This window comes from Boleophthalmus pectinirostris, unplaced genomic scaffold, assembly GCF_026225935.1.
Source record: "Boleophthalmus pectinirostris isolate CB_2022bp ecotype Guang Dong unplaced genomic scaffold, ASM2622593v1 HiC_scaffold_7, whole genome shotgun sequence".
NCBI lineage: Eukaryota > Metazoa > Chordata > Actinopteri > Gobiiformes > Gobiidae > Boleophthalmus > Boleophthalmus pectinirostris.
In genome coordinates this window covers 35,083,167-35,098,214 of record NW_026571473.1, presented here as the reverse complement: position 1 = coordinate 35,098,214, position 15,048 = coordinate 35,083,167, and the positions used below count along the sequence as shown (strand labels likewise).

General features: G+C 37.4%; 1 protein-coding gene across 1 annotated transcript in view; it reads left to right on the top strand.

The window, feature by feature from the left end:
• Positions 1-6,315: 6,315 nt before the first annotated feature.
• Positions 6,316-15,048, top strand: part of brinp3a.2 (bone morphogenetic protein/retinoic acid inducible neural-specific 3a, tandem duplicate 2) — a 250,612-nt gene continuing 241,879 nt past the window's right edge. The window contains exons 1-3 of the mRNA XM_055165148.1: positions 6,316-6,372; positions 6,423-6,424; positions 6,462-6,623. Of these exons, the coding sequence (XP_055021123.1) occupies positions 6,316-6,372; positions 6,423-6,424; positions 6,462-6,623 (221 nt within the window). The remainder of the gene's footprint in view (positions 6,373-6,422; positions 6,425-6,461; positions 6,624-15,048) is intronic.

Here is a 15,048-nt window from a genome sequence, read left to right as displayed (position 1 = left end):
GTTCTGAGGAGCACATGAATGCAGCATTAGTCCTGATGAAACAGCGCTCCAGTCAGTGAGTGAGAGAAGAGCAGCTCCGGGGTATGTGTTGCATTCTGAAAACATTTCCTTCGACGGAGAGCTGAGTTTCATGTGGGCGTCTGCGGGCTGTGTCCAAAGCCTCTCCACATGTGCACTATTCTGAATCCTTCTCAAAAATCACAGGAAATCTGAAGTGTACACTGAGTTTAACTGTTCGAGAGGCACCGGGGCATGTATCCCACTTCCACTTTCATATTTGGGAGCAGTAACAGGAAACTACTGTGAAAAAGCGAGCACATTTTGGTTCTTTACAAAAAAAAAAATACAAGACTGATTCTTGGCAAAAGACCATTCTTTTCTTTTCTGACAATTTAGTTATCATTTGTTAAGGGACAGATTGTGCTTTTGGGGTGTTTTTTGTATTAAACTAGTAGCAGTAAAGGTCCTAAAAGTGACTCTTGTGAGCTTTAAGTCATGTTATAAAGCTCAAAAACAGACTTGGCGTTGTGTTTTGTTTCATTCATCATTTGAGTAATCCTTTATTATTAGTCTCTCTACATTTCCAAAGCTCAAAATGCTCTGTTCCACCTTGCGATGTCATGAAGCAGTAGTTTTCAATTTAACAGCTACTTTTTTTTTACTGAAGCTCGATAGAAATTGGCAATTCCAGATCTGAAATTATCCAAATGATTCTAGTGAACATTTTTGATCATGTTTTCTTATATAGTGTGGGGCATTTCAAACATCGAGCATTTCAAAACCTGCGACTGTTCCATGAGTTTTAACCGTAGACTGTATGAAGAAGTGGTTTGACGTCACCCATAGCTTTGGTCTCCAGTCAAATGAAGCTTATTCGGGTTAGGAGTTACAGTTACCGTATTTTCTGCACTATAGGGCGCTCTGGATTATAAGACGCACTGTCATAAAATTGTCTATTTTCGAACTTTTTTCACAAATAAACTGCGCCGGACTTTAAAGGAAACACAACAGTTGGATGGGTCAGTGGGTTTTGTTTGTGGCGTTCACAGTGACTCTGGGCTTTGTTCAGTTGTGGCGTGTAGGGAGGGTGCTGTCTGGGACCGCTGGATTGTCGGCGTGTTCGCAGTGACTCAGTTGTTCAGTTGTGTCTAGAAGTGGCACATTGCACTCGCTTTTCCGGTTCGTTCCTCCGAGTGTGACTGTGGGTGTTTTTCGCTGTGCGGTCGCTGTCTGCTCAGTGCGTGTTTTTGTGCGCTGCGGTTTTGTAGTTTACTAAAGTAGTGCTGGACACACCCGAGTGGATTCGTGTATGTGGCGCTCTGGATTGTGGGGCGCGGAGTCATTACCTCCGCCAAGGAGGTTATGTTTTTGCCGGCGTTTGTCTGTTTGTTTGTTTGTTTGTTTGTTTGTCTGTTAGCAACATAACTCAAAAAGTTATGGACCGATTTTGATGAAATTTTCAGGATTTGTTGGAAATGTGAAAAGGAAGAACTGATTTCATTTTGGGGGTGATTCGGAAGAAATCCTGGATTCTGGATCACTTTGAAATTTTAGTTAACATTGTGGTAAATGGGGCCAAAAATTTAGTTTCTCAATATCTCGGTTAATTATTGACCAAACCCCATGAAATTTGACTCAGGGATGGACAATGGGATCCTCTTTCATATTCCAAAGGCTGATCCGGATCTGATCCAGAAGACTGATTTTATCGCAATTTATATAAAAAATAGGGGTAGTCCTTGGCGGAGGTCTGCGCTCTCTGAGTGCTTTTCTAGTTTTTTGATGGGATTGGAGGCTTAAAATACGGTATGGTGCGAAAAATACGGTATATTATATTAGTAACAGAAATTGATTTACCAACAAAATAGAGAAATAAAAGTTCAGCAGTATGACATTAAGCAGCTTTACCTTACATTTCCTTAATCACAGGTGCATTTATAGCTCAAAATACCTGGAAAAACAGGCATTCTGACTGTGGCCTCTCCACAGATCTGACCTGTAACTTGGTCTGGTTTGGTCTCCATGAAGATAGAAAGGTTTAATGCCATACTGTGACACATTCCAGACAAAGCAATAACACAAATGCCTCCATGGACAAAAGCATTTGGACAGATTTTCCACCAGAAAAGTTACACAGTGCACCTTTAAGACCGGTTGTGCAGTTTTAGAGCTTTTTGAGTAGCTCTGACAGGTTTAGAAGGTCATGTCGTCTTTGGTGCATAGAGAAAAAAGAAAAAGAAAAAAAAAGAACATGGCTTTAGAATTGTTTTATGTCAAGAGAAGTCTGCACTGTAGCTATGTTTGTTTGTTTTGACATGAATGTGTGTTTCTCTGATTGGCTTTTCCACCTGTCACTCACAAGGTTAGCCTCGATCCAGACTGTAGACGGACAGATAATACTCCCTACAACTGTACAGCAACTCACCCACTGCACCAAACTGGAGGGACAGAGGAGCTCAATCTCCAACAGGCTCCTTCAGCTCTGCTCAAACACTGTAGGGAGTATTCATACTATAATACTCCCTACAACTCTACAACAACCCGCCCTTATGTAACAGATAATACTCCCTACAACTGTACAAGAACCCATCCTTATGTAACAGGCAATACTCCCTGCAACTGTGCAACAATTCACCCTTATGTAACAGATAATACTCCCTACAACTCTGCAACAACTCGCCCTTACGTAACAGATAATACTCCCTACAACTGTACAACAACATACCCTCATCTAATAGATAATAATCCTTACAATTGTGCAACAACTTGTCCTTAGGTAATATGATACTCCCTACAACTGTACAACAACTCACCCTTTTGTAACTGATAATACTCCCTACAACTGTACAACAACTCACCCTTATGTAACAGATAACACTCCCTACAACTGTGCAACTCACCCTTAAGTAATATAATACTCCCTACAACTGTACAACAACTGTTCTTTATGTAATAGATAATACTCCCTACAACTGTACATTAATATCCCTATTGAATAGATAACTTTTTTTTTTCTTTTTTTTTTTAAACTTGTACTCTTGCTATTTAAAATTTATTACCTTTTTTTTTTTTTTTTTTTGCTTTGTTATTATATTATATTGTGATGTGTGAGCTGCTGTGTCCAAATAATTTCGGTTGTGGATCAATAAAGTTTGTCTAAGTCTATCCCATAGTAGTAATAGTAGTAGTTGCGGTTCTCTGATTTGCGCAAAGTACGGCGAAGTAACGCCACGGTCAACAGTACAGTGCAGTACTCTCAAGGCTTCGCCGAGCAGTGTACTTAACGGTTGCGAAAGTGTTTGTGCGCTGATCCACAGTTTGAATGGAGCTCTCACATCAGCTCATGTCGGTGTGCACTGTTGTTGTCTCTGAAACACTTAACACGGCTGCTCTGAGTACTCTGCTTTGTAATGTGTGTTTGTATGTGTGCGTAAATGTGTGCATAAATGCGTTTGAGAGTGGTTCATTGACAAGTGCTTTGAGTGTTTATTTGAGGTAGATAGTACTCTGTAAATGTGACAATGTATTTACTGTTTATTAACGGACATATTGTACTTTTTGGGTGTATTTATTATTACTCTGAATAGCATCTGTAGTAGTAAAAGATGTCTAGGCGACCCTGCTCACAGTCAGAATGCCTGTACATGCATCCCAAATTTCAGACTTCCAGTCATCGCTCAATGCATACTGAGAAGGGTCCTCCGAAAAAGGACCAAAAAGGTAACTGTTGGCTGACTTATGCATACTGGGAAGGATCCTCTGAAAAAGTGAGCACAAAATTGCCATGTTTGTTTTCCCAAAGCCGATCTTTTCAAGTCTTTTGAACCATATCACTTTTGTTCCTGGTTCTGATATTGTCATATTTTAGTTATGGGATTCAGACATCGTAATTGTGTGGTTGTTGGATGTCCTAAGAGCAGTAAACGGCTCGAAAAAATGGCCTTTGGAAGTTTGCGAACTCCATAACTGCAAAAGGGAACTTTGGAATTGAAAAACAGTGAAAGGCGAAGGCAGTATTGATACACAGGAAGGACAAAAATGGAAACTTTTGGCTGCCTAAGAAATCATCCCGAGTTTGCAGCGAACATTTTGCACGTGGAGCGCCAAAAACAAAGCGGGATCGCGTTTGTTAAGCGAGAGGTGCAGACGAAGAAGAAAGACTGAGCTCGCACTTTCTTATTCGACTTTACAGCAACATCACGTCTTGGTCTCTTTGCGGTGGAAGGTGTTTCTTGGTGAACAGCTGGTGCTTTTCGCTTTGGCGTTGACTTTTTACATTTTTAACCAAGGTTGAGCGAGGGATCCTGATTTTGCTTTGATGGCGCTCATACAAAATGTTCGCTGCAAACTCGGGATGATTTCTTAGGCAGCCGAAAGTTTCCTTTTTGGTCCTTCCTGTGTATCAATACTGCCTTTGCCTTTCACTATTTTTCAAATCTGTTGGGAAGGGACAAAGGTTACGTTCAGACTGCAGGGCTTAATGCTCAGTTCCGATTTTTTTGTGAATCCGATGTTTTTGCGAGGTCGCATTTGAAAAAAATCTGATCTGTGTCGTTCAGACTGTCATTAAAAGATCAGAAACAGGTCACATAGGGGCCAAAAAATCTGATTTGGGTCACTTCAGGCTGCAGTCTGAACGCAGCCAAAGTTCCCTTTTGCAGTTATGGATTTCGCAAACTTCCAAAGGCCATTTTTTCGAGCCGTTTACTGCTCTTAGGACATCCAACAACCACACAATTACGATGTCTGAATCCCATAACTAAAATATGACAATATCAGAACCAGGAACAAAAGTGATATGGTTCAAAAGACTTGAAAAGATCGGCTTTGGGAAAACAAACATGGCAATTTCGTGCTCACTTTTTCAGAGGATCCTTCCCAGTATGCATAAGTCCACAATTCAGGACGCGTGTATTAGGGGTGGGCGATATATCGATATTTTAAATATATCGAGATAGTTTTTAAACTCGATATGAATTCTGACATATCGTATATATCGATATAATGCTTATATTCAGTTCTGATTTCGCCGCTTCGCTTGTTTGTCTTCTCTGTCGTCGCCTCCGCGCGTCCCCGCCTCCCAGATTTTGTTCGCTCGTGTCTCCTTCACTCCGTCACTGTCGCCATGAACGCCGAAAGTTGGTACCAGTGAAAAACTTCAAGCACCACGAACCTTTTCTACCATTTACGGACAAGAACATCAGCAGCACATCCTCATATTCCACCGAGTCGCGTCCTTTAGCCCGAAAGAAGCTAAACGAGCTGAGCTGCGTGAGAAGTGCTGTTTATGCAAATGAGACATGCGCTTATGTTTCGTTTCTGTAAAATGTAAACACACGTGCGCAAAACTGCATTAAACACATTATTATCGCAAACGGGCTGATGTGGCTCTAGACTCGTTATGCTTTATTTATTGTAAAGTTTAGCAATGTAAAGTTTATTTATGCAGAAGATTTTAATTAATAATCTGCTGCAGTGTCACTTGTACAATAGTGTTTGGAAACGTTTGATTTGATCTGCAGTGGATTGTGGGATTAAACCTCAGAGCTCCTCACTGCTGGATAAGAACATGGATCTATTGAAATAAGGAACATCCTGAGCTTCTTCTGCTAAATGAGCTCATGGTTCTGGTTCTGGTCTGGATAACAGAGTTAATGCAAAGATGAACTTGTGTTGAGTTGTTTTATTTATGAATGAAAAGAAGGAAATGTGTATTATTTCTTTTATTTTACAGTTAAATTATTATTTATGTAATTAGGGTTTTTTGTAATCTTAAATGTTCCTATATGAACTGTCGACCTCTTACACTTCAGTAAAAAAAAAAAAAGACCTTGTGGAATTTGGCAGATTTGTTTTTGCAGTTTTCAGTTTTAGGGGGTTATTTTTTCTTGAACATATATCGAGATATATATCGTATATCGAGATATAGCAAAATATATCCAGATATATTTTTTGATCCATATCGCCCAGCCCTAGCGTGTATTGAAGAAACGTAAGGTAGAGCTGTTTAATGTCACACTGTGGAACATTCCAGGCAGAGAAATGACATGTATAGCTGCGTATTTTATGCGTGGTTCTGAATTTGAGCACTGACACCCATGCCTCTTCTCCCCTCAGGTGTTCCAGGGACATAGGTGAGACTTTGACCATGCAAGTCCACTGGCCGTCCGAGCGGAGGATGCAGCCCACGTCCCGCACTGCCCGCTACTGAACCGCCGTCCCTCTCTCTCTCTCTCTTCCTCTTTTCCTCCTCCCTTCTTTCTCTCCTCCTCTTCTTCTCCTCCTTTCTCTCTCTTCTCTTCCCTCTCTCCTCTGATGGCTCTATGGGGGGTACTCAGTCTCAGCCTCCACTGCTGGGTCTGCCTTGGCTCCGTGGACTCTCTCAGCACAAGCAGCGGCACCGGCGGAAGCAGTAGTAGTAGTGGTGGCAGTAGTAGTAGTGGTGGTAGTATTTCTGGAAGTAGTAGTAGTAGTGGTGGTGGTGATGGACCGCCTCTGGACCAACCCGGGGGCCCCTTGGATTGGCTCCTGTCGGATAAGGGCCCCTTCCATCACTCCCCGGAGTATATCGACTTTGTGGATAAGAACCGGCAAGGATTCTCCACCAGATACAAGATTTACCGGTGAGTGGAACCAGATTTTTCTCTTGTTTCCGAGCAAGTATCTGGAAAGGCGTTAAAATATAAAATTTGGTGATACAGTATTGTTATCGTGGGCTGCTGTATTGATATATTGGCATTTTCTTGTGACCGCACTACGATTTTTGTGGCTTATTTCGTGGATGGAAACTTACACACTTGACATATTTGCTGTTTTGATGATTAAAATAGATGTATTTCATATTTATTTTGTACTAGTGGTGGTTTAACAAAGATATATTGTTGTTGAAAGGTTGTTTGGTTCTTAACAAAAGGCAGTATATCAGAGTATCATGTGTAATATATCGATCATTGCATCTATTGCCATATCGATCTTGGTGTTATGTGTTACATGTTACAGAAATATATTGATACGTAGATGAGCTCTGAATAAAGATGTGAATGATCGGCATTTACGGTAACTGTTAAAGATGAATAGTGGTCATTTATTTACTTGGTTTATATTCTAGAATGTCATGCAAAAATGGTATTAGGCTTACCTACTAGAAATGGGCTTGATTGGTCGACTATTTGATAATTGATCATTAAGAATTTTGTTGATCATGTTCATTTGTAATCGACAAACCAGATGTAGGGCCCATCCCGACACTCTGTCCTGGTTTAGTTCTGGTTTAATCCCGCTTTAGTTCTAGTTCAGTCCTGGTTTAGTCCTTCTGGTTCAGTCCTGGCTTAGACCTGGTGTAGTCCTAATGTAGTCCTGGTTTAGTCCTGGCTTAGTCCTGGTTCAGTCCTGAGATCAGTCCTGGTTTAGTCCTGTTTTAGTCCTCCAGGTTCAGTTCTGGGATCAGTCCTGGTGTAGTCCTGTTTTAGTCTTAGTTCAGTCCTCATTTAGTCCTGAGATCAGTCCTGGTTTAGTCCTATTTTAGTCCTCGTTCAGTCCTGGTTTAGTCCTCCAGGTTCAGTCCTGGGATCAGTCCTGTTTTAGTCCCGAGATCAGTCCTGGTTTAGTCCTGTTTTAGTCCTGGTTCAGTCCTGGTTAGTCCTATTTTAGTCCTAGTTCAGTCCTGGTTTGGTCCTCCAAGTTCAGTCCTGAGATCAGTCCTAGTTTAGTCCTGTTTTAGTCCTAGTTCAGTCCTGGTTTAGTCCTGTTTTAGTCCTAGTTCAGTCCTGGTTTAGTCCTAGTTCAGTCCTGGTTCAGTCCTAGTTCAGTCCTGGTTTAGTCCTGTTTTAGTCCTAGTTCAGTCCTGGTTTAGTCCTGTTTTAGTCCTAGTTCAGTCCTGGTTTAGTCCTGTTTTAGTCCTAGTTCAGTCCTGGTTCAGTCCTAGTTCAGTCCTGGTTTAGTTGTAAAGTTTCAGTCCTGGGATCAGTCCTCCTGGTTCAGTCCTGAGATCAGTCTTGGTTTAGTCCTGTTTTAGTCCTAGTTCAGTCCTGTTTTAATCCTGTTTTAATACTAGTTCAGTCCCGGTTTAGTCCTGTTTTAGTTCTAGTTCAGTCCTGGTTTAGTCCTGGTTTAGTCCTCCTGGTTCAGTCCTGGGATCAGTCCTGGTTTAGTCCACACGTGCCGCGTCTCCTCAGTGGATCTTTGGCGTCCCCAAGGAGAGTCGGGCCTCACCTGTTGAAAACTTTTCATTTTTACTCTTCTTAAAGTACTTAAAGAAGGAATTAATGCAAAACTGGAGCTCGCTGTCATGTTTTTCTTTTCTATCAGCGTTGTTCCCTCATCAGAATTGACAAAACGTGTGGGTGTGGGTCAGTTCAGAGGAAAAACGCCGCGGTCGAATTTTGTTTCCAGTCCGATCCTAAAAATAAAACTATAAAGGTAAAACTATAGAACACCACTGACATGCTCTCATTCGTTTTTTTTTTTTTTTTTTTTTTTTCTTTCATGTTCCTGTATATGTTCAGGTGTGCGCCTCGTAGAACATAAGAGCCGCGCTGAACGGCCTGTCCTTGTGCGCGAGAGTGGACGTTTCATCATTCAGAGTCTATAGAGAGCGTCTCCATGGCGATAGCTTTAAAGTCAACAACATTTTACATCGGGCCCTTCAAATAAAACGCTGCCATCTCTCCAAATGACTGACACATCATTTTAAACGGCGCGCAGATATGTACGAGGGAGAAGAAAAACAGTTCGGAGGGTGTGGGGCAGGATGGAAGTAGCAGTAGCAGCAGCAGTAGTAGTAGTAGTAGTAGTAGTAGTTGCATATTAGTATTTCAAGTAGTAGTAGTATGAGTAGTTGTACAGTAATATTAGTATTTGAAGAAGTCGTAGTTGTAGCAGTAGTAGTTGTAGAGTAGTATTAGTATCTGAAGGCGTCATAGTAGTAGGAGTAGTAGTAGTTGTAAAGTAGTGTTAGTATTTGAAGGAGTAGTAGTTGTAAAGTAGTGTTAGTATTTGAAGGAGTAGTAGTAGTTGTAAAGTAGTGTTAGTATTTGAAGGAGTAGTAGTAGTAGTTGTAAAGTAGTGTTAGTATTTGAAGGAGTAGTAGTAGTTGTAAAGTAGTTAGTTAGTATTTGAGTAGGAGTAGTAGTAGTTGTAAAGTAGTGTTAGTATTTGAAGGGAGTAGTAGTAGTTGTAAAGTAGTGTTAGTATTTGAAGGAGTAGTAGTAGTTGTAAAAGTATTGTTAGTATTTGAAGGAGTAGTAGTAGTAGTTGTAAAGTAGTGTTAGTATTTGAAGGAGTAGTAGTAGTAGTTGTAAAGTAGTGTTAGTATTTGAAGGAGTAGTAGTAGTTGTAAAGTAGTGTTAGTATTTGAAGGAGCAGTAGTAGTTGTAAAGTAGTGTTAGTATTTGAAGGAGTAGTAGTAGTTGTAAAGTAGTGTTAGTATTTGAAGGAGTAGTAGTAGTTGTAAAGTAGTGTTAGTATTTGAAGGAGTAGTAGTAGTTGTAAAGTAGTGTTAGTATTTGAAGGAGTAGTAGTAGTTGTAAAGTAGTGTTAGTATTTGAAGGGAGTAGTAGTAGTTGTAAGTAGTGTTAGTATTTGAAGGAGTAGTAGTAGTTGTAAAGTAGTGTTAGTATTTGAAGGAGTAGTAGTAGTTGTAAAGTAGTGTTAGTATTTGAAGGAGTAGTAGTAGTAGTAGTAGTTGTAGAGTAGTATTAGTATCTGAAGGCGTCATAGTAGTAGGAGTAGTAGTAGTAGTTGTAAAGTAGTGTTAGTATTTGAAGGAGTAGTAGGAGTAGTAGTAGTTGTAAAGTAGTGTTAGTATTTGAAGGAGTAGTACTAGTTGTAAAGTAGTGTTAGTATTTGAAGGAGTAGTAGTAGTAGTAGTAGTTGTAGAGTAGTATTAGTATCTGAAGGCGTCATAGTAGTAGGAGTAGTAGTAGTAGTTGTAAAGTAGTGTTAGTATTTGAAGGAGTAGTAGTAGTTGTAAAGTAGTGTTAGTATTTGAAGGAGTAGTTAGTAGTTGTAAAGTAGTGTTAGTATTTGAAGGAGTAGTAGTAGTTGTAAAGTAGTGTTAGTATTTGAAGGAGTAGTAGTAGTTGTAAAGTAGTGTTAGTATTTGAAGGAGTAGTAGTAGTTGTAAAGTAGTGTTAGTATTTGAAGGAGTAGTAGTAGTTGTAAAGTAGTGTTAGTATTTGAAGGAGTAGTAGTAGTTGTAAAGTAGTGTTAGTATTTGAAGGAGTAGTAGTAGTAGTAGTAGTTGTAGAATAGTATTAGTATCTGAAGGCGTCATAGTAGTAGGAGTAGTAGTAGTTGTAAAGTAATGTTAGTATTTGAAGGAGTAGTAGTAGTAGTTGTTGTTGTAGAGTAGTATTAATGTTTGAATAAATCTTAGTAGTAGTAGGATTAGGATTAGCAGGTGAAGTAGTAGTAGTAGTAGTAAAGTAGTATTAGTATTTGATGAAGTTGCAGTTGTAGGAGTAGGAGTAGTAGTAGTAGTAGTAGTAGTAGATGTAGAATAGTATTAGTATTTGAAGAAGTCGTAGTTGTAGCAGTAGTAGTTGTAGAGTAGTATTAGTATCTGAAGGCGTCATAGTAGTAGGAGTAGTAGTAGTTGTAAAGTAGTGTTAGTATTTGAAGGAGTAGTAGTAGTAGTTGTAAAGTAGTGTTAGTATTTGAAGGAGTAGTAGTAGTTGTAAAGTAGTGTTAGTATTTGAAGGAGTAGTAGTAGTTGTAAAGTAGTGTTAGTATTTGAAGGAGTAGTAGTAGTTGTAAAGTAGTGTTAGTATTTGAAGGAGTAGTACTAGTTGTAAAGTACTGTTAGTATTTGAAGGAGTAGTAGTAGTAGTAGTAGTTGTAGAGTAGTATTAGTATCTGAAGGCGTCATAGTAGTAGGAGTAGTAGTAGTTGTAAAGTAGTGTTAGTATTTGAAGGAGTAGTAGTAGTAGTTGTAAAGTAGTGTTAGTATTTGAAGGAGTAGTAGTAGTAGTTGTAAAGTAGTGTTAGTATTTGAAGGAGTAGTAGTAGTTGTAAAGTAGTGTTAGTATTTGAAGGAGTAGTAGTAGTTGTAAAGTAGTGTTAGTATTTGAAGGAGTAGTAGTAGTTGTAAAGTAGTGTTAGTATTTGAAGGAGTAGTAGTAGTAGTTGTAAAGTAGTGTTAGTATTTGAAGGAGTAGTAGTAGTTGTAAAGTAGTGTTAGTATTTGAAGGAGTAGTAGTAGTAGTTGTAAAGTAGTGTTAGTATTTGAAGGAGTAGTAGTAGTTGTAAAGTAGTGTTAGTATTTGAAGGAGTAGTACTAGTTGTAGTAGTAAGTAGTGTTAGTATTTGAAGGAGTAGTAGTAGTTGTAAAGTAGTGTTAGTATTTGAAGGAGTAGTAGTAGTTGTAAAGTAGTGTTAGTATTTGAAGGAGTAGTATAGTTGTAAAGTAGTGTTAGTATTTGAAAGGAGTAGTAGTAGTTGTAAAGTAGTGTTAGTATTTGAAGGAGTAGTAGTAGTTGTAAAGTAGTGTTAGTATTTGAAGGAGTATAGTAGTAGTTGTAGTAGTAGTGTAGTAGTGTTAGTATTGAAGGAGTAGTAGTAGTTGTAAAGTAGTGTAGTATTTGAAGGAGTAGTAGTAGTTGTAAAGTAGTGTTAGTATTTGAAGGAGTAGTAGTAGTTGTAAAGTAGTGTTAGTATTTTAGGAGTAGTAGAGTAGTAGTAGTAGTTAGAGTAGTTTGTAAAGTAGTTAGTATTTGAAGTAGTAGTAGTAGTGTAGTATTTGAAGGAGTAGTAGTAGTTGTAAAGTAGTGTTAGTATTTGAAGGAGTAGTTAGTGTAAAGTAGTGTTAGTATTTGAAGGAGTAGTAGTAGTAGTAGTAGTAGTAGTAGTAGTATCTGAAGTAGTAGTAGTAGGTAGTAGTAGTAGTAGTTGTAAAGTAGTGTTAGTATTTGAAGGAGTAGTAGTAGTTGTAAAGTAGTGTTAGTATTGAAGGTAGTAGTAGTAGTTTAAAGTAGTGTTAGTATTTGAAGGAGTAGTAGTAGTAGTAGTTGTAAAGTAGTGTTAGTATTTGAAGGAGTAGTAGTAGTTGTAAAGTAGTGTTAGTATTTGAAGGAGTAGTAGTAGTTGTAAAGTAGTGTTAGTATTTGAAGGAGTAGTAGTAGTTGTAAAGTAGTTTAGTATTTGAGTAGTAGTAGTTGTAAAGTAGTGCTAGTATTTGAAGGAGTAGTAGTAGTTGTAAAGTAGTGTTTGTATTTGAAGGAGCAGTAGTAGTTGTTGTTGTTGTAGAAGAGTAGTATTAATATTTGAATAAATCTTAGTAGTAGTAGGATTAGGATTAGCAGGTGTAGTAGTAGTAGTAGTTGTAAAGTAGTATTAGTATTTGATGAAGTTGCAGTTGTAGGAGTAGGAGTAGTAGTAGTAGTAGTAGTAGTAGTAGTAGTTGTAGAATAGTATTAATATTTGAAGAAGTCGTAGTAGTAGCAGGAGTAGTAGTAGTAGTAGTAGCAGGAGTATTATTTGTTGTAAAGTAGTATTAGTATTTGAAGAAGTAGTAGTAGTAGGAGTAGGGGTAGGAGTAGTAGTAGTAGTTGCTCTTGTTGTAGAGTAGTATTAATATTTGAAGAAGTCATAGTAGTAGTAGGAGTAGTTGTAAATTAGTAGTATTATTTGTAGTAGTAGTAGGAGTAGTAGTAGTTTTAGAGTAGTATTAGTATTTGAAGAAGTCATAGTAGTAGTAGGAGTAGCAGGAGTGATAGTAGTTTTAAAGTAGTATTAGTATTTCAAGAAGTCACTGTAGTAGTAGGAGTACTTTTAGTGTAGTATTAATATTTGAAGAAGTAGTAGTAGTAGTAGTAGTAGTAGTTGTTGTTGTAGATGTTAAGGTAGGTATTAATATTTGAAGAAATCGTAGTAGTAGGAGTAGTTGTAAAGTAGTATTAGTATTTGTAGTAGTAGTAGGAGTAGTAGTAGTTTTAGAGTAGTATTAGTATATGTAGTAGTAGTAGTAGGAGTAGTAGTAGTTTTAGAGTAGTATTAGTATATGTAGTAGTAGTGGTGGTGGTAGTAGGAGTATTAGTAATAGTAGTAGTATTTAAATCAGTATTAGCAGTTGTAGTATTTGAAGTAACAGTAGTATTTAAAGCAGCAGCAGTAGTAGTAGTAGTAGGAGTTTTAGAGTAGTATTAGTATTTGAAGTAGTAGTGGTAGTAGTAATTGTAGAGTAGTATTAGTATTTTAAGTAGCAGTAGTGGTGGTAGTAGGAGTATTAGTAATAGTAGTAGTATTTAAAGCAGTAATAGTAGTTGTAGTATTTGAAGTAGCAGTAGTATTTGAAGCAGTTGTACTAGTAGTATTTTTAGTAGTAGTAGTAGTGTCCCAATAAATATATAATAAATAAATAGATAAATAAATAAATAAATAAATAATGTTCAAATAAGTAAAAAAAAAAAAAAAAAAAAAAAAAAGTTAAGATAATTCAAATTTGTGAATACATAAATGTGAAAATAAAAATAAACAAAACAAAAATAAAACAAAAATAAAAAGAATAAAATTAATTTAAAAAGCGTTTAAATAAACAGTTGTAAAATAGTGCAGAGGTTGTGGGTTCGACTCCTGATCTCTGAGCGGAGTGTGCATGTCCTGCCTGTAATACAACATGAATTCATTAAAAAAAAAACTACTCCTACAGTTTATGTTTCTTACTCTCCAAAACAAACGTGAAAATGCGTAAGTGTGATTGATCCGGGCCACACCTCAGCCGACCCTTATCAAGTCTGTCTATTAAATTCTCTGGTAGATCATGAAAGTGTGTGAAATCGCTGAGGCAGGTAGAACGGCCGCTCCGAGTCCACTTTTATTTGGCTCATCAGCAAAAGATCAGGGAAGTGAGATTAAAGGACACTTCAAGGACTTCGGGAAATTAGTGAAAGACTTAGAAGATTTTACCGGGGAACTGTGAAGCGCGGGACGAGACACGGTTTCGACGAGACGAGACGAGATTTGAGATCAACAAGTCGTCTGTTATTGTTTTGAAAATGCCGCGTTCTCTGAGTCTGCGTCCCCCCCCTCCTGTTTTCTCTCTGTGTTAAGTCACTCCCCCTTCAGAGCGCTACCGTAACACAGTCAGCGTGCGTCCTGCTGATGAAACGACTGCACATCGCGTCAGGTTTGTCCAGGTGCCGTGTTCAGTTTTTGTGTGTTTATGGAGAATGGTCGTGCGGGAGGTGATGTAGGCTTGTGGGCGGAGCCTCGTACATCTTACTGTAAGGAGAGTCTGAGTAGGGCCCGGGAGAGATCGCTAAATTACTCAAACCTGCGTGGATGACGTCTAAAACCTCTTCTGGTGTGTTTTTGATGTGAGAACAACGTTGTAACACGGTAGAAAGCAAAAAAAAAAAAAATAAAATAAAATAAATAAATAAATCGATTTAAGCATAATACCCCCTTTTTAGTATGTTTTGTTGTGATTGTCATTGTAGAAATGTAACTCTCTACACTGAAAAATAAATAAATAAATAAATAATAGTAATAATAATAATAATAATAATAATAATAATAATAATAATAATAATAATATAATATAATAATAATAATAAATAATAATAATAATAATAATAATAATAATAGTAATAATAATAATAATAGTAATAATAATAATAATAATAATAATAATAATAATAATAGTAATAATAATAATAAATAATAATAATAATAATAGTAATAATAATAATAATAATAATAATAATAATAATAATAATAATAATAATAATAATATGCACTAGCACTTTTTAAGTAAATTTTACTGCTGTAATATCAAGTACAATTTATTTTACAGTATTAAGTAAAATGTACTTACCACCACGATTAACAGTCATGGATTTACCAAGCAATTGTTCCTTTTTTTTTTTTTTTTTTTTTTTTTTTTAAGTTACTTATGTAAATAAATTAAGTAAAATATTTAAAATGTTGTTGTAATTAATTGCATTGCTGTGATGAAATAATTAAACACATATTATATGTCTAGTATTTACTGACCTTCAAGGCACTCAAACTTTCATACATTAATGTACGCAGACACTGGGGGCGAGGTGA